This window comes from Ovis canadensis, chromosome 9 (assembly GCF_042477335.2).
Source record: "Ovis canadensis isolate MfBH-ARS-UI-01 breed Bighorn chromosome 9, ARS-UI_OviCan_v2, whole genome shotgun sequence".
In the NCBI taxonomy this organism is placed as follows: Eukaryota; Metazoa; Chordata; class Mammalia; order Artiodactyla; family Bovidae; genus Ovis; species Ovis canadensis.
The window spans coordinates 13,481,536-13,502,912 of NC_091253.1; the positions used below are offsets into that span (position 1 = coordinate 13,481,536).

The 21,377-nt window shown below is 40.8% G+C and overlaps 1 protein-coding gene across 4 annotated transcripts in view; it reads right to left on the minus strand.

Annotated features, from left to right (window-relative positions):
- SMAP1 (small ArfGAP 1) overlaps positions 1 to 21,377 on the minus strand; it is a 188,529-nt gene that overhangs the window by 94,595 nt on the left and 72,557 nt on the right. For all 4 annotated transcript variants that reach the window (XM_069599494.1, XM_069599492.1, XM_069599495.1 and 1 more), the window contains exon 3: positions 9,479 to 9,564. In XM_069599494.1, the coding sequence (XP_069455595.1) occupies positions 9,479 to 9,564 (86 nt within the window). The remainder of the gene's footprint in view (positions 1 to 9,478; positions 9,565 to 21,377) is intronic.

A 21,377-nucleotide genomic window follows, 5' to 3' on the forward strand; every position in this document is an offset into this window, starting at 1 on the left:
TAATTTAACCACCATTGTAAAACTAAAATTAATGAAAACTATAATAGTTTTAGAAATGTTGAATTTGAAACAGTCAAACTTTTAAGTATATAATCTTTTAGAGTAAAAAACAATACTAATATCTGATGAAATATATGAATTTTCAGAAATAACAGATATACATGAAATCTTAATTTATACTTGGTGTATTTTAAGTAAGTAATTCAAATATAGCTGAGTTTCACTTCTGTTTATGATTAAAAAAAACCTCTCTGAAATTTTCTAAGCAGTAAGCGATTTTAAAAAACTACATCAGATGTAGTTTTGATCTGTTTGTCAAGGACATAAAAAAATAAAAATTAAATCATTAAGGCAGGACAAAGCACTAGGCTAGTCCTCACAATTAAACAGAAAACACTACTTCATAAAAAGCAAACAAAGCACACCACCAAGTGAACTTTCAAAACTCCACGGGAGTCACCTGAGTAAGCACTGCGGTTTAGGGAACACGCCACATCCTCGGGGGCTCTCAGGTCCTACATGCCTCTTAGACCAAGAATGTAACACGCGGCTCTCGCGTATTTTTGTACAAGGTCTCAAAAGCAACCCAACCCTTAACTGTTCATTCACCTAAAGTAGCAGTGATTCACTCCAGGTATCAGCAAACTTCTTCTTAAAGGGCCAAATAGCACATACTTTAGGTTTCGTGGGACAGCTGTTCTATGCTGTGATTACTCACTTCTGCGTTTTTAGTTCCAATGTAGCCACAGAAAACTGATAAATGAATAGGTAAGACTCTGTTCCAATAAAACTTTATTTACAGAGTTAGGAATTGGCTCTTGGGCCTGCAGTCACGGATTCTCAAATTCTTTTCCAATGCTAGTGGGCCAAGGACACCTTAACTGGATTTATACAAGGTCTCCGGGTCTGCAAACTGGCACTGTAGCAAATGTGAGGGATTTTCAAGAGAAATCTGAGAATAATTTTGCATTATATGCTGACTATAGTACTAATTCTCAAAGAGGATGGTCTCCAACATACTTGCTCATTTCTTGTACCAGTAGTACTTGCTACTTAACTGGCAGTTATTGTGACCTTGAAGCTTGATCTCTTCATACCTAGCTAAGTGAAAACGGCAAGAATTTTCCATCTCACAATGTTGTTGACAGTATTGAGGATAATATATATAAAGCACCCAGCAGAGTGCCTAACAAACAGTAAGCATGCAATAAGTGAAGTTAGCCTGTATTCTTGTGTAACTTGTCTCAGCTTCCTCACCTTTAAAATAGAGATGATACCAAGACTCACCTCCCAAGATCACGGTAAGAATTAAACATGCTCAGGTGTGGAAAGACCTCAGGACAGGGGGTGGCACAGAGTGACTGCTGTCCGACGCGCAGCTCTTATTATCCATCACCGTGCTCTGACAGGTCTTTAAACACAAGGCCCAGGGCGAGGAGGAAACAGACAACTGTTGCGTCATCAATACTAGGAGGGCTTGCCTATCATCAGCTTTAAAGAGACGAGCAAATGAGAAGTAGCAACTAAAGAACCAATAAATCTGGAGACTGGGGAGTACTGATCTTCATTTTCCAGCCTCCAGGTGCCATCTGAGACAAAAGGACTTACTTAACCTGACAGAGACCAAGAGGACAACACCTCTTTCCCCCACAACAAGAAACCAAACACTAGTACTTTCAGTAGGTCAAGGTAAGCAGTATTATTATCGACAATGTTAAGTCTAGGGGGCTGATCTGGGATTTAGTAAACAAACAACAAAACACCCCAGAAGATGCTCCTTGCCACAGTCACAAACTATTTAGCATAGCAGACTTCACTGTCAAAATCCTCAACACTGACAGACAGCACCAGTCAAGTCCAGAAAAATGGTCACATCACTATGTGCTTTATCTTTTCACATGTATTTATTTGTATCTTAAGATTTCTTCCTTTCTTTAAAGATGCTATTTAAAAGACAATTAAATTAATATCTATTCCCAAGAACAAAATCTTCCAGTTTCAGACACACACCACTGACAGCAGCAAAATTTTCAAAAGCTCCAAGGAAACGCACTGCTGATTAGCTCTGGTGCAAACTGGATCTCACGGAACTGAGGTAATTAAAGTTTTTAGGTAAGACAAAATATCCTAATAACGAAAAGCTTAATGTAAAATTTTATCGCTTGTCATGCACCTGCACACGCCACCTAGAACTGACCACATGCCACATGAGAAACTATACTTTCACAGCAGCTCCTGCCTAACTTTTGTAAACTGTAAAGCTTACAGTGACAAATCTTGTTATGAACACAGTGAGGTCCCCTACTATGCCAGTTTAACTCAGTTTGGTTCTACTTGCCTCTAGGGATGAGACAACTATATTTTTCTTAATTCTAAATTTTATTTTTTTAATTAATTTCTGCCAGGAGCCAGCACGGGAGAGCCCACCCATGACAAGGTCATGTGGAAGAGAACTGTTAAGCAAGGCTTCAGGCCTCGAGGGGCTCCCTAGACCTGCTCGAGCATCTACCCCCAAATCAGAATCTGTCTGTTTTACTATTTCATGACTCACCAACTCCTCTGACATTAACAGGGGGCTATCCCCGACCACCTTTCTCTGGAGAAAATCAACTTAGGGCTCTAGCTAATAAGTCTCCTGGACATGAGAGGAATATTTCAAATCAAACTCCCTCTGTTAGCATTCTAGCTTGCTTGGCAGGTTTATCCAGACTCTTGCAGCTGCACATGTGATTATTCACAGCCTCCCAACTGTGAGAGGCACGGGAAGCCTAAAACATAGAGCCTTTTAAAGAGTTAAAAGTTATTAGAGTAGTGCTGGTGTAGGATTTCATTACTGGGCCAATGCTTGTTGCTACGGTCCCATATCTCTTATCCACTGTGCACCTGGGAGTGCATTAGTTAACATAGTCGGAATGTAAGAAAAACAAACAGTAGCCTTGAATTTAACCACATCAGACTTTTGAGCTAATTGGTTCTTTCTTATAACTCACTGCACCTTTACTCTGTGAAATGTAACTCTGTTTGGCATTTTCTGAGGCTGACATAGATTAGAAATATAAAGAAAAAACATTTTGAGGGAAAATAAGTTTTCTGGTTGAGCAGCCTTTATCAAAAGAGGATCATAAAATGTTCACAGACCACCAAGGCCAGAAGATAATGTACACAATATTGTTTATGGGAAAGGTTTGCAGAAAAAATCCTGGTTTCGATAAGGGCAAAACTGCTGAAATGTTTTGGCTGACTCTGTATGACCTTGCATCTTTCATTTCCCTCTATGTATAAGTTGAGGTATAAAAGTCCTTTTTGAAAATAAAAAAAAATGGGCCTTGCTCAAAGAAGCTTGGTCACCCCTTGTCTGTTTTTCTCTCTCTTACTTTCTTTTTCAGGCTGATCCCTTGGAGCATGGAGGCTCCCTACGTTCACTTATCTGCCTGGGTTTCTAAGACCTGAACGGGAAGACGTTCTGCGTCTTCACTCCCTCGGGAGACCGGGAGGGCACCTGTGGCCTCCGTGAACAGGGCAAACTCCTTGTCTTGGAGTTTTATTGGCTTTCTATGTAAACCAAGGAATATCAGCCTCTTTCTCTCCTCTATTTTCTTATCTACAACATTCTTTCCTTTCCTCTCTCTAAATCACTGTCACACTTCGGATACCCTGGATCCAAGCCAGGGCAGGAGCCCAGCAAATTTCAATTAATTGGAGGCTAATTACACTATTGTGGTGGTTTTTTGCCATCCAATGACATGAATCAGCCACGGGTGTACACGTGTCTCCCATCCCAAACCCCCCTCCCCACCCCCATCCCATCCCTCCAGGTCGTCCCAGTGCACCGGTTTCTTGCATCAAAACTGCTCTGGCGATCTGTTTCACATATGATAATATACATGTTTCAATGCTATTCTCTCAAATCATCCCACCCTCACCTTCTCCCACAGAGTCCAAAAGTCTGTTCTTTACATCTGTGTCTCTTTTGCTGTCTGGTGTATAGGGTCATTGTCACTATCTTTCTAAATTCCATATACATGTGTTAATATACTGTATTGGTGTTTTTCTTTCTGACTCACCTCACTTTGTATAATAGGCTCCAGTTTCAACCACCTCACTAGAACTGACTCAAATGCATTCTTTTTAATGGCTGAGTAATACTCCATTGTGTATATGTACCACAGCTTTCTAATCCATTCATCTGCTGATGGACATGACTGCTTCCATGTCCTGGCTATTATAAACAGTGCTGCAATGAACATTCGGGTACATGTTTCTCTTTCAATTCTGGTTTCCTTGGTGTGTATGCCCAGAAGTGGGATTTCTGGGTTGTATGGCAGTTCTATTTCTAGTTTTTTAAGGAATCTCCATACTGTTCTTCATAGTGGCTGTACTAGTTTGCATTCCCACCAACATTGTAAGAGGGTTCCCTTTTCTCCACACCCTCTCCAGCATTTATTGTTTGTAGAATTTTTGATAGCAGCCATTCTGACCAGCATGAGATGGTACCTCATTGTGGTTTTGATTTGCATTTCTCTGATAATAAGCGATATTGAGCATCTTTTCATGTGTTTGTTAGCCATCTGTATGTCTTCTTTGGAGAAATGTTTAGTTCTTTGGCCCATTTTTTGATTGGGTCATTTATTTTTCTGGTATTGAGCTGCATGAGCTGCTTGTATATTTTTGAGATTAATTCCTTGAGACAGCTATATTTAAATCAGTAAAAGTGCAAAGATGTTAGGCTTTTCAAATAGCAATGAGCTTTAGAATGATCCACGAAATAGAGAAAAGGGGACTTGTTTTCTTTAACTAGTTTCCATATTACAAGCTCCAAATCACAGTGTTTCATAGTTAAAAGAAGGAATAAAAGCAATGTAGTTGTAGTAAGTGTAGAAAAAAAAAATTTTTAAGACTACAGTATTACATTAGATACAAAAGCTGGTCTCATGATCCAAGAGATGCCATCTTATGGTGTCATCGTTTGGAATCATCTATCTCAAGCTTGTCTATACAAAATCCCTCTTTAAGCTTCTGACAACCTTAGATCATCTTTTGGTAAACAGCAAGATTTTGCCAACAACAAAGGTCCATCTAGTTAAGGCTATGGTTTTTCCAGTAGTCATGTCTGGATGTGAGAGTTGGACCTTAAAGAAAGCTGAGTGCCAAAGAATTGATGTTTCTCAACTGTGGTGTTGGAGAAGACTCTTGAGAGTCCCTTGGACTGAAAGGAGATCCAACCAGTTCATCCTAAAGGAAATCAACCCTGAATATTCATTGGAAGGACTGATGCTGGAGCTCCAATACTTTGGTCACCTGATGTGAAGAACTGACTCACTGGAAAAGACCCTGATGCTGGGAAAGATTGAAGGTGGGAGGAGAAGGAGATGACAAGAGGATGAGGTGGTTGGATGGCATCACCGACTCAATGGACATGAGTTTGAGTAGACTCTGGGAGTTGGTGATGGACAGGGACGCCTGGTGTGCTGCCTTCCATGGGGCTGCAAAGAGTCGGACACAACTGAGCGACTGAACTGAACTGAAACAGCAAGAGGTAATCACCTCATATGAATACGACCATAATCTCCAAACATTTTACAAGTAATATTTAGCTTGAAAAATCAAATACACATGCTTGAACTAACAGCAGCAAAGAAACACATAACCCAAGAGCCTGATCTGAATCATACCAGGTACTCAAAAGTTGCAATCTTCACCTAGACCTTATGATCTTAGTTGCAAAGAATCCCAAACTACAAGCCTATTTTTAAAAGCCAGCTCAAATGTGACAACAGTGTTTTTACTCAGACCAGCATCATTAAGTAACATTCAAGTGTCCTTACACAGGAGGGAAAGTCTAGAGGCTTTGCAAGGTTTTTTAAACAGCCTCTTTGAGCATCCCATCTGCTCACTTATCAAGAATAAAAATATGTTCTGAGTTGTTTCCAAAATTAAAAAAGCTACCGTATATAAAGTGCCAAACTCAGGGCTTGGCCCACAGCAAACCCTCCCTGAGCAGGAAAGCTACTGCAGTTGTTGTTTCTGACACTGTACCTTCACTGTGTTGAAGGTCAAGGACTTACTAGTATCAGATACTGATCAATCCATGATAAAACTCTCTCCTGAAATGTTTAGATAAGGATCAAATATCTACGGGCATATCAACAAAAAATACCAGAAAAAAAATTCACCATCTCACTGTGGTGGTAGTGTAGCTGCTAAGTCATGTCCGACTCTTGAGACTGGGGACTGTAGCCCGCCAGGCTCCTGTCTGTGGGATTCTTCAGGCAAGAAAACTGGAGAGGGTTGCCATTCCCTTCTCCAGGGGAGCTTCTCGATCCAGGGATCTAGCGCAGGTCTCCTGCACTGCAGGCAGACTCTTTACTGACTGAGCCACCGGGGAAGCACCATCCCATTGATTCTTTCCTTCTATTAGGCTCACCATAAAATGGATAGTAATTACTTGAGAAACAGTATCCCTACCAACATGTACCACATGGTGCCCAGAAGGGGGCAGTGTAAGCAGATGCCAGAGTCCTGTCCTTGCCTGCACACCTTCAGGCCTTTGTCAATTATGGTGATCAGTGAGATACCTTGACGCTACATTCATCCACCAAATACCACATAAAGGGTACTACTCCAAATTTCAAGACTGTCAAGTAATTATCACCTGGAATTCAAGAGAAGTCCAAAAAAACAACACACACACACACACACACACACTCTCTCTCTCTCTCTCTCTCTCTCTCTCAAACTTCCATCCAGAAAAGGGAGTTTCTTCAATTTGAGGGATTTTATATGTCAACTTAGACTCGGGGGTGAACAGCAGAAAAAGGAATAAATTAATACGACTAACAAGCAGTGGTAACCACCACATGGAACACAGACTGTCTGCTCTGTGGGATTCTCCTTCCACCATACTCTCTTCCTCAGGGTTCAGTCCCATGCCCTCACTTCCAGAGGAGAAGGAAAAAGCATTTCCAGGATTCTGAATAAAATCCTCAGAAAGAGCAGAGGCACTGCCCCAGGTAACATAGCTTACCCAAGCATTCGTCCATCACCTACACACCAAGGGGCTCTCCAATCTACACTGCACCCTCTGCTCTTCCAGGGTCCAGACTCCCGTCTTAGCTTCTAGACGGGCATCTCCACGCGTGTCCCACAGACACCTCATCCTGCCCAAGCAGTGTCTCACTGCCTTCCACCTGTAACCTTTGAACCTTCATCTGGTACTGAATTCCTTCCCCCGATGAGTAAGTCTCCTCACTCACAGAACCTTAGCCAAGCTAGAAAACGTGGGGTCATCTCAGTGTCTTCCACAGAAGGCAAGCCGGTGTTAACCCACTCCAAACGTCCCTGCCTCCCCAGTTCCTTTCCAGTCTCCCCAGCTCCCTCCTGCCCACTCTGAGTCCCACTACATAAGTGGTACCTTCATCACTGCTCATCTCAGGGCCGCACTAGGATTCTGCATGACGTCTCTGACTCCACAACCCCTCTTCCACATGATGGAAGGTGACGTTTCTAATGTTTCTCCTGCCTCACAGCATTACAAGCCCTGGTCAATTAAATGCCTTTGGATCATTACAAGCCTTTGGGTCAATTAAATGGGGCACTACTCTATATTCCATCTACAGGCGGTTCTAGATGTCATTGAAAACCTTTCACAATCTGGAATAATAATGAGCTGCTTTTGCCACTTGCCCAACACTTAGATGTTATCACATCAAAACTTTAAAATGTCATGTGTCCTCACACCTTCATACTTCTGCTCACACAATTTTTATGCCTGAAATACACCACCCACTCTTACCCTAGGATCTTGTTATAACAAAAATAGCCTGGGATATCAGACTGCTCAATGTGTGGGAAGGAGGTGGGAGAAGCAGAAACAGAAAAGGCCAAACACTAACTTCTGGAATATACCTCAACAGGTTTCTACACAAATATGAAAAAAAAAAAAAAATATATATATATATATATATATAATGGCCTGTATCCCTGTGAGAAAAGAACTTTTTTCATTGTACAATCACACAAACTGTTCTAGTACACACATGGGGAGCACACAGCTGTCCTTAAGAAACTACATTATATTGCCAAAATCACAAAAATCATCTTTGGATAAAATTACGTGTGTTTATGTGTGGGCTCAGTTGTGTCCAACTCTGAGATCTCATGGACTGTAGCCTGCCAGGCTCCTCTGTTCACGGAACTCTCCAGGCAAGGATACTGGAGTGGGTAGCCATTCCCTTCTCCAGGGGATCTTCCCAACCCAGGGATCAAATCCAGGTCTTCTGCATCACAGGCGGATAGTCTTATTAGATAGTCTTACTCTGATGAGCTCTTTCTCAGACTTCAATATGAGTCTGAGAAATCTGACAAATCCTATAAAAGCAAATGATTTCTCTTTAGCATGTGAAAATACCCTGACTAAAATGCCGTGAGGAAATAACCCCTCGTCTGCGAGGGAAGATGTCGATGCAGACAGAGCTGTGCATGCAGCCTGTGACCCAGAGAAGGTCGTCAGGGACCCGAACCCACACCCTTGTCACCACCCACTTCTCCTCAGTATGAGACTCGTCTCGTCCACTCCTTCACATGAAGGTGATCTCAGGAAACCCCTCTGGAAATGATTTGCTTCAACAAAAATACTCCAGATGTTCATGAATCAAATCTCTAATACCAGTCTAAAGTGATAACCTATTTCTGGAGAAGGCAATGGCACCCCACTCCAGTACTCTTGCCTGGAAAATCCATGGATGGAAGAGCCTGGTAGGCTGCGGTCCATGGGGTCTCGAAGAGTCGGACACGACTGAGCGACTTCACTTTCAATTTTTACTTTCATGCATTGGAGAAGGAAATGGCAACCCACTCCAGTGTTCTTGCCTGGAGAATCCCAGGGACGGGGGAGCCTGATGGGCTGCTGTCTCTGGGGTCGCACAGAGTCGGTCACGACTGAAGTGACTTAGCAGCTTAGCAGTGATAACCTATATGTTCCAATCAAGAGCTGGAGATCAACCAAGAATTGGATATAATATTTTATACTTAATTATATAAAAATACTATGTAAATCATATTACCAGATTCCTATTAAAAACCAGGTGGCAAGGTGGTAAAGAACCCACCTGGTAATGTAGAAGACATCAGAGACACAGGTTCAACCCCTGAGTCAGGAAGATCCCCTGGAGGAGAGCATGGCAACCCACTCCATTACTCTTGCCTGGAGACTCCCACGGACAGAGGAGCCTGGCGTGCTACAGTCCATGGGGTCACAAAGTGTCGGACATGACTGAGCACAGCACAGCAGCAACAGCGTTAAAAGCTTACCACGTATAAAGCACAGGTCAGGGCAAATCAATCTCTATTTTTTATGAACAACAGTATGATAAAATTCACATGTTCCTAAATACAAAGTTAAAATATAAACTATAAAAATGAAAAAAAAAAAATGAGCTGATTCTTTTAAAACCCAAAATAAAGAAATGTTAAAGGATACTGATCTGTCTGTGGTCTTCGAAAGTTCTCTGGAAGATTGGCTTCATATAGTAGTCTTGCTTTAGTATTTCCCATATCTTGCATGCACTGTAATAAAAAAAATCAAATATTTTCATTACTCATATCAACATTAAAAAGTAATTCCTATTAACATACACATATATACAAACACCAGATATTTATCATTTCTGACATATATTCTTTTCTTTAGAAAAATAATTTAAATCATAACCATGAAATTACTCAAGTTCAAAACAGAAGCATAGTTTTGTCCTTTCATATTTCTTTAATCTATGTAGATCCACAGTTCTCTAACGCCTTTTTCCATGACTACAATACCACCTTTTTTATACTTACACTTCCTTTAAGTGGGTTCCCTGGCAGTTTATGGTATGATTGATGTTTTAAATGTTATCACTTGAACGACGCTGCCATTTCTAAGGCCAAAAATTCAACGTCAAATTTTCTTTGTCTTGAGCTTCAAAATACTCTAAAGTTTTCATAATTTACATTCCAGACCACATGGAGAGCAGCAAGAGAAATGCTGGTGTCCTGGAACTCTACAGAAGTGGATTCACTTCTTTTAAGATTAGTAACTTCTTTAAGGGTTATTAGCTTCTCGAAGATTCTGCTAAAAGCTTTGGATTCTCCTCTCCCTACCAAAAAACTGCCTAATGGCTAACTTTCACATACAAGTTCATGAGCTCATAGGACTCTTCCCTAAAAAATCTATCAATCCCAAGAGCAAGAACCACTGCTAAGGAGACATATGATAGTTAAACTGGTTGAAATTATTATTTTCTTTCTTATTTTGCAATGTACTTTTTAAATGTATTTATTTTTAATTGGAGGATAATTACTTTGCAATATTGTGATGATGTCTGCCATACAGCAACATGAATCAGCCATAGGTATACATATGTCCCCTCCCTTCTGAACCTCCCTCCCTCCTCCCACCCCATCCCACTCCCCTAGGTTATAACAGAGCACCAGCTTGAGCTCCCTGCAGTCATACAGCAAATTCCCACTGGCTACCTATTTTACATATGGCGATGTAAAACATTTGGAAAGAAGTAGACCAAGAAAAGGTTGCATAATATCTGCAATGAAACAAAAAGACACAGCTCACAGAAACCACAAAAATAAGAAAACAAAGTTTTTAACATGGGAACAAGAGTACATAAAAATTTTAACACAAGATTTAGTAAGACTAAAAACAGTATCTGCTATACATGTCATATCTCATTGATCCAAAGTTACATTTTTCTTCATATTATAGTACTCATGGAGTAAAAATGTATCTTACAATTGACCTAGTCTTGTTAACCTATTTTTCCTAATTAGTCTATAAAACGTAGGTGCTTACAACCAGTGATATAATCTTACCTTCAATAAATATGACTATACATTTTACACAAACATTATAAATATTCTCTTTATCTAATATAAGTCATTAACATTTTATTTTGGTAAAATAAAAAAATAATTAGGAATAGGTGTAAGTGTGGGGCTTCCCAGGTGGTGCTAGTGGTAAAGAACCCGCCTGCCAATGCAGGAGACACAAAAGAGCCAGGTTCCATCCCTAGGTCAGGAAGACGCCCTGGAGAAGAGCATGGCAACCCACTCTAGTATTCCTGTCTGGAGAATCCTATGGACAGAAGAGCCTGGCAGGTTATAGTCCATGGGGTCACAAAGAGTCGGACACGACCAAAGTGATGTAGCACAAGACATAAGTTTACATTGGGCTTCCCAGGTACCTCAGCTGGCAAAGAATCCACCTTCTGGGTTCAACTCCTGGGTCAGTAAGATTCGCTGGAGAAGGGATAGAATATCCACTCCAGTACTCTTGGGCTTCTCTGGTGGCTCAGATGGTAAACAGTTCTCCAGCACTGAGGGAGACCTGGGTTTAATCCCCAGGTTGGTAAGATCCCCTGGAGGAGGGCATGGCAACCCACTGCAGTATTCCTGCCTGGAGAATCCCGTGGACAGAGGAGTCTGGCAGGCTACAATCCATGTGGCCGCAAAGAGTCGGACACAACTGAGCAACTAAGCACACAGCACACAGCATGAGTGTATGTTATACCAAATTATTTAATTTTGTTCTAGGGATGCTATCCATCACAATTAGACAGGAAGGAAAAAAAGAGTTATAAAAATCTGAAAGGGAGAGTGATATGAATATAAAGGGCCATTTCTAGAGGAGACCACTGCTGAAAAGTGACTTGATGCTGGTGTCCATGCGTGTGGGCATGGCATGTGTGTGTGTATTAGCTGGGCTTGGGGGAAATAAGGATTCAATAACATCACAGATATAGAGAGATCACTGTGGAAGACGAAGGAAGGCACTAGCAAGCTCAGATAATTTCTAAGTTTCTGAAAAGTAGAACAGAGTAGGGTGGGAGTAAAGTCTGCAATGAAAGGATTAGTGGAGATGAAACTGGTTTAGTCACTGGAGATGGTTAAGGACAGGAGGCAATCTGGGGAGGTGATGAGAAGGCAGTACAAACTAGCTGTCCTCAAAGTTTCAAGACACTATGGGTTAGGGCCTTACTGTACACATTAAAATTTATTCCACTGGCCTTAAAGAATAAACTCTGGTAATCAGAAGAAAATAATGAAACAGCGTAACAGCTACAGTAACAAGCATTAGCTTCAATACCTTATTAACATATATATGTATTATTATAAATTATACATACTATGTAATATATAAATTGAATATATATTACAATATATAAATTGCTTATATATATGCCATTCAAAATTTTTAAAAATCCTGATCTAGATATTACTCCCCTAATTTGGCAGGAAAGGAAACTGAAACTGCAAAATGTTAAGTGACAGGTGTAAGACTTTCCAGGAGCATTTAACTTCTGACAGAACCCACATCAGCCATCAGCCATGTAGGCACCCCAGGCTGCAGCCAGTGGAACAGGGAACTACATCAGGCAAGGCTGAAGAATACCAGGCTCTCTGCTTTAGAGGCTCAGTTTTCATTTTACAGATGAAGAACAAGCCCAAAGAGGTTTCCTACTGTGTAATTCAAGGAATCAGTTACAGAGTTTTAAAAACATTTTAAAATAGATATTTAAAGAGCAAACGACAGCTCATCTCAAAATCAGATTTTAAAAAAACAAGTCAAGCATCCAGTAACCAGAAATGTATTGATACTCTTGACAAAGAAATCGTTGTAAGACTATATGAAATACAAAGTCAACATTCATTTTTACTGTAAGAAGACATATTGTCCTGAAGGGTAAGTGAAATGGATGCTCTGTAGTTACGATAAACACCATTGAGGCAGGGGCATATTTGAAGATTAATGTTATTTACTATGCCAGTTAGACTCAATCTGTCCTCCTTTTACATAGCACATGGTCCTAGAAAGACAAACTTTATACTGTACTTTTCGATAAACCACCTTCATCCAAAATGATTATAATTACTACCATTATAATTGCAGAGGAAGGCTTCACCTGGAAATGATATAACAAAACTCACTTAAGAATAGCAAAACCCACTATTAAAAGTATTTTTCATCAATCTATAATCTGTGTGATTTTAGCTTCTCCACACAATCCAATACATACTACAACATCTGACCAAAGGCTCACATATCATTTGAGATTCAATTTTTTAAAATACTATTTGAATCAAAATGCCGAAAAGCATCCTCTCTATAGGCTAACATACCATCAAGATAATCTAACAAAGATGATGTATTTCTACTCCTGAAACTTTCTAAGTGGACCATATTATATCACCCAGGCTTAGTTTCTGCAGTATAAAAAACAATAAAACTTATATTCTAAAAGATATTTTCAACATTTTACAGAGACTAAAGAAAACTTAGGTTGTCAAGTTTTAATTGGCATTTTATTGGATTTGTGTAATTTAGTAAGCATACACAAAAAACAACAAAAAAAGTGGGAATAGATTTCTTAAAAGACAGTATCAATAAGTAAGCACACCAACGTAGTAGGAAATTTTTATTTTTGTGTAACACTACTGTATATGTTCTTCTTAAAAAGGCACTTCAGTGCCTTTTACATCAATGGAGCATCTCCAGTGGAAAAATATGGTAATGAAGTAGCACACAAAAACAGTTTTACTGAAAATGGGGCTGTGAAATAAATGCTAAGGTAAAAGGCAACAGGAGCAAAGTGTGCCCAACTTTACATTGTCATGGTCAATACCAGGAAATAAACATAAAAGGCAAGATAAATAACAGGCCACCTAAAGTTCCAACTCAATGACACATTCTCCTGAGAATAAAACTTGTCAAATTTTTTCTTTCCTTTAGTCTTTCAAAATCCTGGAAAGCAGAGCTCTTTGTGGAATTCAACTGAGGGATGTGACTACTCCAGGACATGGCTCCTATTTGTCCAAGCCCTAAAGCTAGGGGCTTCCCTGATAGCTCAGCTGGTCAAGAATATGCTTGCAATGCAGCAGACCCCGGTTTGATTCCGGGGTGGGGAAGACCCGCCCTGTCCAGTCCAGGACCAGGGTCTGTGTTTAAGAGCTACAGCTTGTCGGCCTCCCCTCTCCTTCATCCTGTGTGTGCTCCCTTTTCCTTATCTGCCCCTGGAATGTTCCCTGCATTTTCTCCCTCAGATACTGAGAAGGACCCAGGCAATAACCATTTATAGTCAAAGTCCACTCAGGAAGCTTTCTGTGCAGTTTTCGTAAGTTTTAAGTGCGTACTGACTTGCCCTTTGGGGTTTCCTGGCTATTTTTTTTAAAATGGAGTAAGTGGAAAAAAGAATAACAGCAACAAAATAAAGGACTGAAATTACTAATAGCTTTGTTGCAAATGATTAGTTTACAACGTGGCAATTAGATCTTCCAAATTCCCAATGGCACAAATGCAAAACATTAAAATAATCAACAGAATCTTAAACATTACTGTGTAATGGAAGGATGCTACACATCTATGTTAAATCCGGAAGTAAAAAGGTTAAAAAAAAAGATATAAAATATTTCAGGAAGAATATACAAGAAACTGAAAAATAAGGTTCTTCCTATAGAGGGAAAGAGCCCGGCGTTCGGCAGTCCATTGGGTCGCAGAGTCGGACACGGCTGAGCGACTGAGCTGAACTGAACTGACAGAGGGAAAGCAGAGGACGGGGGGTGGGGGGGGCAGTGAGGAGGGAACGCTCGCTCACGCGTGTGCGCCTCAGACCTTCGGGCGCATCTGCTCGCCGCTCCCCAACACAGCAAACCACGAGGGCCACAGCAGTCCTGCACTGCCCCTAGATAAGGTCCTATCCGGAGGGCGCTCAGCCAGGGCACCCGCAGGGCAAGGCGCTCGCCCTCACCGGGGCGTTCCACCTCCTCCAAGAGAACAGGCCATCACAGACGTTCAGACCGAGTACAATTAACACGGTTTAAAAACCCCACCCAAGAACATCTGACACTCGAAGTTCAATCAGAACATAAATACAGCATTTATTTACCACATGTTTTCCCAGGATCAATACTTTCATGACTGTTGCTTTCACTGATGGTAATAGTGAAATTTCAAATTACTTGTTTTTGCTTAGGATTTCAACGTGTTTGGTTCTGTGTGGGAGAGGGAACATTACTTGCTCTATTATTTTCTATTCATATTTAGAACACAAAGAATAAAAATTTCAAATTTCCCTAGCTGAACATATATATATATATTATTATTATTATTATTTTTAATCTCATAATTAAACAAAGAAAGTGAGCCCTTGTAGTCCCTGGTTATTCTTCATGTCAGTGACTCACCTCTACTACCACTTGCAATTTTCCAGAATAGTTTTCTATCTTCCTCTCAAAAGCCACCAGGATTTCCTGCATAGAAGCAAGCTTTTCAGGACTGGTTTCAAGATCTTTGGGGTTCCAGCTGCTGGAAAAGAAGGGCCACCAGTTTTGGTCTCAGGAACTCTTTGGAAATATTTAATACAGAGTCCATTCCTTCAGTTTTCATGAAACTGTATTTATGGAGAGCTGACCTCTTTCTGTCTCTTTGTTTTTAAGAACAAAGTAAGTAAACCACACATATTTAAAACTTAAAATTGTTAGATGATGATGTGGAATCAGAGGTGCCAGTTGTCTTGTTTTTCACAATTTCTAGATATTCTCAGATCACAATTCATATGTTGCAGCACTGGCTGGCTACTAACAAATTCAGAGAATGGACTCCTTTTCTTTTAAGCAAGAAAATTAAACACTGTTGTGACAAAACTGGAAAAGTTTCATGTGGCAGCCTTTTATGATCGCAGCTGACTCTGCAATTCGCACGGTCTGAAGCCTAGGAGTAACACTGCTCCTGTCCTAGGTGTTCAGGCCCAGCAGGCGGCATCTGGACTCTTGCCTCTTCTATCAGAAGACTCAGGGACTCTCACTTTCATATCTGTGCAGGTTCACCCGGAATCAACCTTGTCACCACTGCTTTAGCTCAAGATTCAGTCACCACTGCCGAGGCCACTGCAGGAACAGGGCCGTTGGACTTATGCTCTTAGAAGAACATGATATTAGACACTGCTCTTCAACTTAGACCTCATTACAAGCTCCCGAGGCTGTCCCTCCATAAGCCACCCCTCACAGGACCAAGGCCAAACCAGCCCCAGCCTGCAACTCTCACCTCTGCCCCTATAACCGCACCAGTCTCTTCTACTTCACTTTCTCAAACACTACATACTTTTTCTGTCTTCCTGCCTAGAAGTCCCTCTGCACACTGCTGTATGCTTTTAGAAACTGATAAACAAAGGTCAATGTCAAAAATAGTAATGAGACATTTAAAAGACATGTTTAGAACTTGCAATGTCACTGGATACTGGTAATATTTTTTTAAGAGGGAAAAAAGGAGCCACTCCTAAGGAACATGCTGAAGATGCTCTGTGCGCTGAAGATCTCCGAGCCATCAAGCCTATCCCCGAGCCCAAGCCTACAGAGTACCAGGCCAGGACTTCCACCACAAATGCTGTTCTCAGTCACTCTCCAGTCACACCAAGCAGGACTCAAACTGCTGTGCGTGACGCAACAAACAAAATAATCATGTTCCCAGATGATGCACTCCACAGGAAGTCATTCACTGCCACCCAACAAATTCCTGCCCTACGTAAGCAACCACTCCGGGATATACGTCCTTATCTTCAAGAGGCTTGTGATTCCTTTGGCTATCCTCTCAGTCCACCTAGACTAGCCAAAATGGAATTAACGGGATTAAGGAGTGACTTCCACTAAGTAACATCTCACCACTTTGTTCACTGCTTTGATCCAAGAACTACAGCCAGTCACTAGGAAAAGGAAATTCTATTACTGATATTGTTGAAAGTTTAACCTCAAAAACAATTAAGAAAATCAACAGAAAAATCACAATCTTGCACATTCAAATTCAAAAAAAGGATTTTTTTTTAAATTTCCTCCAATGGATTGTTTAAAATGCAAACCCTCCACTGAATCTCACAGATTACATGTTGTTATAGACAGTGCCATATTTATTCCCCTCTGCACCTGCAGGTAAAAGACACCCCAGCAATGTGCTGCCACCTCGCTCTGCTTCTGAGGACACAGACACATATCATGACCCCGGCAAGGAATCAGTATAAGTTGAATCTCAGTCAACTTAAAAAGTTCAGTATATACATGAAGCCACAGTTTGAGAAATTTCATCAGCTTGATGGAACTATAACGAGCACTCCTCCCATTAAATAAGAAAAAAAGTTGCTTGACCTGGGGTCTCTTGACCCCAGGAATTGTGTACCAAGAATTGTGTACTGAAAGCTTCTTATGTGTCTGATTCTATATGACACTATGGAAATTTATCTAAGGGTCAAAACCTTGAGGGGCTTCCCTGGTAGCTCAGCTGGTAAAGAATCTGCCTGCAATGCAGGAGACCCTGGTTCAATTCCTCGGTCAGAAAGATCTCCTGGAGAAGGGATAGGTACTTACTCCAATGTTCTTGGGATTCTCTACAGCTCAGATGGTAAAGAATCTGCCTGAAATACAGGAGACTTGGGTTCAATCCCTGGTTGGGAAGATCCCCTAGAAGAGGGCATAGCAACCCACTCTAGTATTCTTGACTGGAGAATCCCATGGACAAAGGAGCCTGGCAGGCTACTATCTACAGGGTCGCAAAGAGTCAAGACACAACTGAGCAACTAAGCACAGCAAAACACAAAATTTTGAGAGGTTAAACAATGTTCTAACACACACAGGTGAAATGTGGTTAAATCATGGAGTGCTTCAAATTAACTGTTTTAATGGCAATTTTGCTCTATTAAATATTACTTGTCATGCGAATGTTGTAACAGCACTGATGGTTTTTGAAGTTCAGAGAAGCTCCTTACCAAAAAACACAGAAAGAAGAACTAGATTAAAGAAACCAAAACCCATACACAATATTTACAGTGAAATGTAGTAATGGAGTTCAGTTTAGTTCAGTAGCTCAGTCGTGCCCGACTCTTTGCGACCCTGTGAACCGCAGCACGCCAGGCCTCCCTGTCCGTCACCAACTCCCAGAGTCCACTGAAACCCATGTCCACCGAGTCAGTGATGCCATACAACCATCTCATTCTCTGTCGTCCCCTTCTCCTCCTGCCCTCAATCTTTCCCAGCATCAGGGTCTTTTCAAATGAGTCAGCTCTTCGCATGAGGTGGCTGAAGTATTGGAGCTTCAGCTTCAACATCAGTCCTTCCAATGAACACGCAAGACTGATCTCCTTTAGAATGGACTGGTTGGATCTCCTTGCAGTCCAAGGGACTCTCAAGAGTCTTCTCCAACACCACAGGTCAAAAGCATCAATTCTTTGGTGCTCAGCTTTCTTCACAGTCCAACTCTCACATCCATACATGACCACAGGAAAAACCACAGCCTTGACTAGATGGACCTTTGTTGGCAAAGTAATGTCTCTGCTTTTTAATATGCTGCCTAGTGTCTAGGTGGACTTCCCTGGTGGCTCAGACAGTAAAGCGTCTGTCTACAATGCAGGAGACCTAGGTTCGATCCCTGGGTCGGGAAGATTCCCTGGAGAAGGAAATGGCAACCCACTTCAGCACTCTTGCCTAGAAAATCCCACAGACGGAGGAGCCTGGTGTCCATGGGGTTACAAAGAGTCGGACACGACTGAGCGACTTCACTTCTTCTTCTTCACTTCAGTGTCTAGGTTGGTCATAACTTGCCTTCCAAGGAGTAAGCATTTTTTTAATTTCATGGCTGCATTCACCATCTGCAGTGATTTTGGAGCCCCAAAAAATAAAGTCAGCCAGTTTCCACTGTTTCCCCATCTATTTCCCATGAAGTGATGGGACCGGATGCCATGAGCTTCGTTTTCTGAATGTTGAGCTTTAAGCCAACTTTTTCACTCTCCTCTTTCACTTTCATCAAGAGGCTTTTTAGCTCCTCTTCACTTTCTGTCATAAGGGTGGTATCACCTGCATATCTGAGGTTACTGATATTTCTCCTGGCAATCTTGATTCTAGCTTGTGCTTCTTCCAGCTCAGTGTTTCTCATGATGTACTCTGCATATGAGTTAAATAAGCAGAGTGACAATACACAGCCTTGACGTACTCCTTTTTCTGTTTGGAACCAGCCTGTTGTTCCATGTCCAGTTCTAACTGTTGCTTCCTGACCCGCATATAGGTTTCTCAAGGGACAGGTGAGGTGGTCTGGTATGCCCATCTCTTTCAGAATTTTCCACAGTTTATTGTGATCCACACAGTCAAAGGCTTTGGCATAGTCAATAAAGCAGAAATAGATGTTTTTCTGGAACTCTCTTGCTTTTTCCATGATCCAGCAGATGTTGGCAATTTGATCTCTGGTTCCTCTGCCTTTTATAAAACCAGCTTGAACATCAAGAGTTCACGGTTCACGTATTGCTGAAGCCTGGCTTGGAGAATTTTGAGCATTACTTTACTAGCATGTGAGATGAGTGCAATTGTGTGGTAGTCTGAGCATTCTTTGGCATTCTTTGGCATGGCAGTAATGGAAGAAACCCACAAATCCCTAGATGCCATTAGGTAGGGGTGAGGCATAATGACCAGCAGATGTGCCAGCAACACCTAAGGAGGTGTTGAGTGGGTCTGAGAACAGAAGACTAAGACAGTGGAAATTACTGTGAACCGAGAGGAAGATGGCACAGGAAGCTGAGAGGGATATCACCCACCCCAGCAGCAAGGAAGTGCAAGAAGCTGCGAACTGGGAGAGACCCCACAAGAACCACCAAATCTCCCTGTCAGGAAAGGGCCCTACACTGAACAGAAACTCCTGGGAAATGATTCAAAATGGAGCAGGACAGGAATCATGGAGATAAAGGAGGAGAAGGTTCCGATAAAAGTGGGAGAAAACAAGTGGCTTTATGTTTTAAACACATGAAAACAACTGAAGAGACAGGTCTGTGTGGTTAGAAAAGCTATTTTGAATATTAATTCCTTTTAAAGGTAATGAAAAACCAATGTCACATAAAAATGATCAACAGAAAATAGTCAAGGTCAAATGTCATACAAAGTTGTCAGAAGAGGAGAATAAGATGTGGAACAATGTCTCTAACAGTGAAGCCACATAAGAACAAACATACCCTGAAAACAGATCAAAACCACAGACTACTAATCAGAACAAACTGAAAGCCATAAATACAAGTTAACAAAGAATATATAAATGAGTCCAACGACACATGATGTTATTAAAGAGCAACTAAATCAGAAATCAGAAATACACAGAATTAAAAGAAAAACTCAGGAAAGAATTAGAAGTTTTTTAAAAATTCAAAAGTGGATACAAAATTAAATAGATCAGAACAAATAAACACGGCAAATGGTAAAACTCTGGACAGGCAAAAGAAGAAGAAAAGAAACTTAATGGAAATAAAAAGTAATGAAAAGTATCTAAGAGAAAGTGACAAAGATTAGCGTCAGGCAATGAAGACCCAAATCCAGGTAAGAGGGTCAATGAAACAGGAAACTCAAACAAGGAAACAGGATACTAAAAACTTCATTTTTAAAAAGTCACTGGAATAAAAAAAATTTTTTGAATGTCACTGAAATAAAAATTTTGAAACTACATGTTAAAAGAACATACCACATACAGGCATTTCCTGTCTAAAAAAACCTATGTTTCAAGAAAGAGATAGGTCAAACATAAAAGTACTAAAAAAGACAGATCACGCAACCATCTAGCAAAAGAGAGCTGCAGTGGCTCCAGGCAAACAACACATCTAATCACCACTGTGAAACAGAAAATGAGGCAGTTACAGGGCAGGGTTTTACATTTTCTGATAGCCTTACTAAAAAAAAAAAAAAAAAGAAACACAGGTACAATTAGTGTTAATAATGTCTTATTTAATGCATCTTTCTCCCCTGCAGAGCTCTCAGGAAAACGTAATAACTGATTTCACCTGCATCTAAAGACTTAAAATGGTGTCATAATGTCATTTTTTTTTTTTTGCAATGCATTGACAATTTAATTACTCACTAACAGCTAAGACCAGGCCCAGAGAAAGGATCGATCTGATACATTCTTGGATTCTGTCCCAGTAAAACCAACCTGTACAACCTCATGATTCAAGTAAAACTTAAGGTTCAGCTGTCCACAATACTCTAGTTTCAGGTTTCCATTTTATTAAAGAATGAAGAGGGAGCTCAGAGCAGACTGGTTTCATCAACTGCAAGTCATTTTATTTCACAAAATCAATACACTTTCAGGAATAAAATTTATTATAACTTCATCCAAAACATACTATGTCAGAAAGTCAAGGAAGAGAAAACCTCTTCAGTGTGTTTAGCCACTTTGACCCCTGGCCACTATCACCTCCCACCTCTGAAGTCTTTTACACACCTATTTTACCACTGCAGATGCACACAACATGACCACAGCATGAGAAGTGCCTGTCATTTCAGTTGCTTTTCCAGCTACAAAGAAGTAGGGAAAGTAA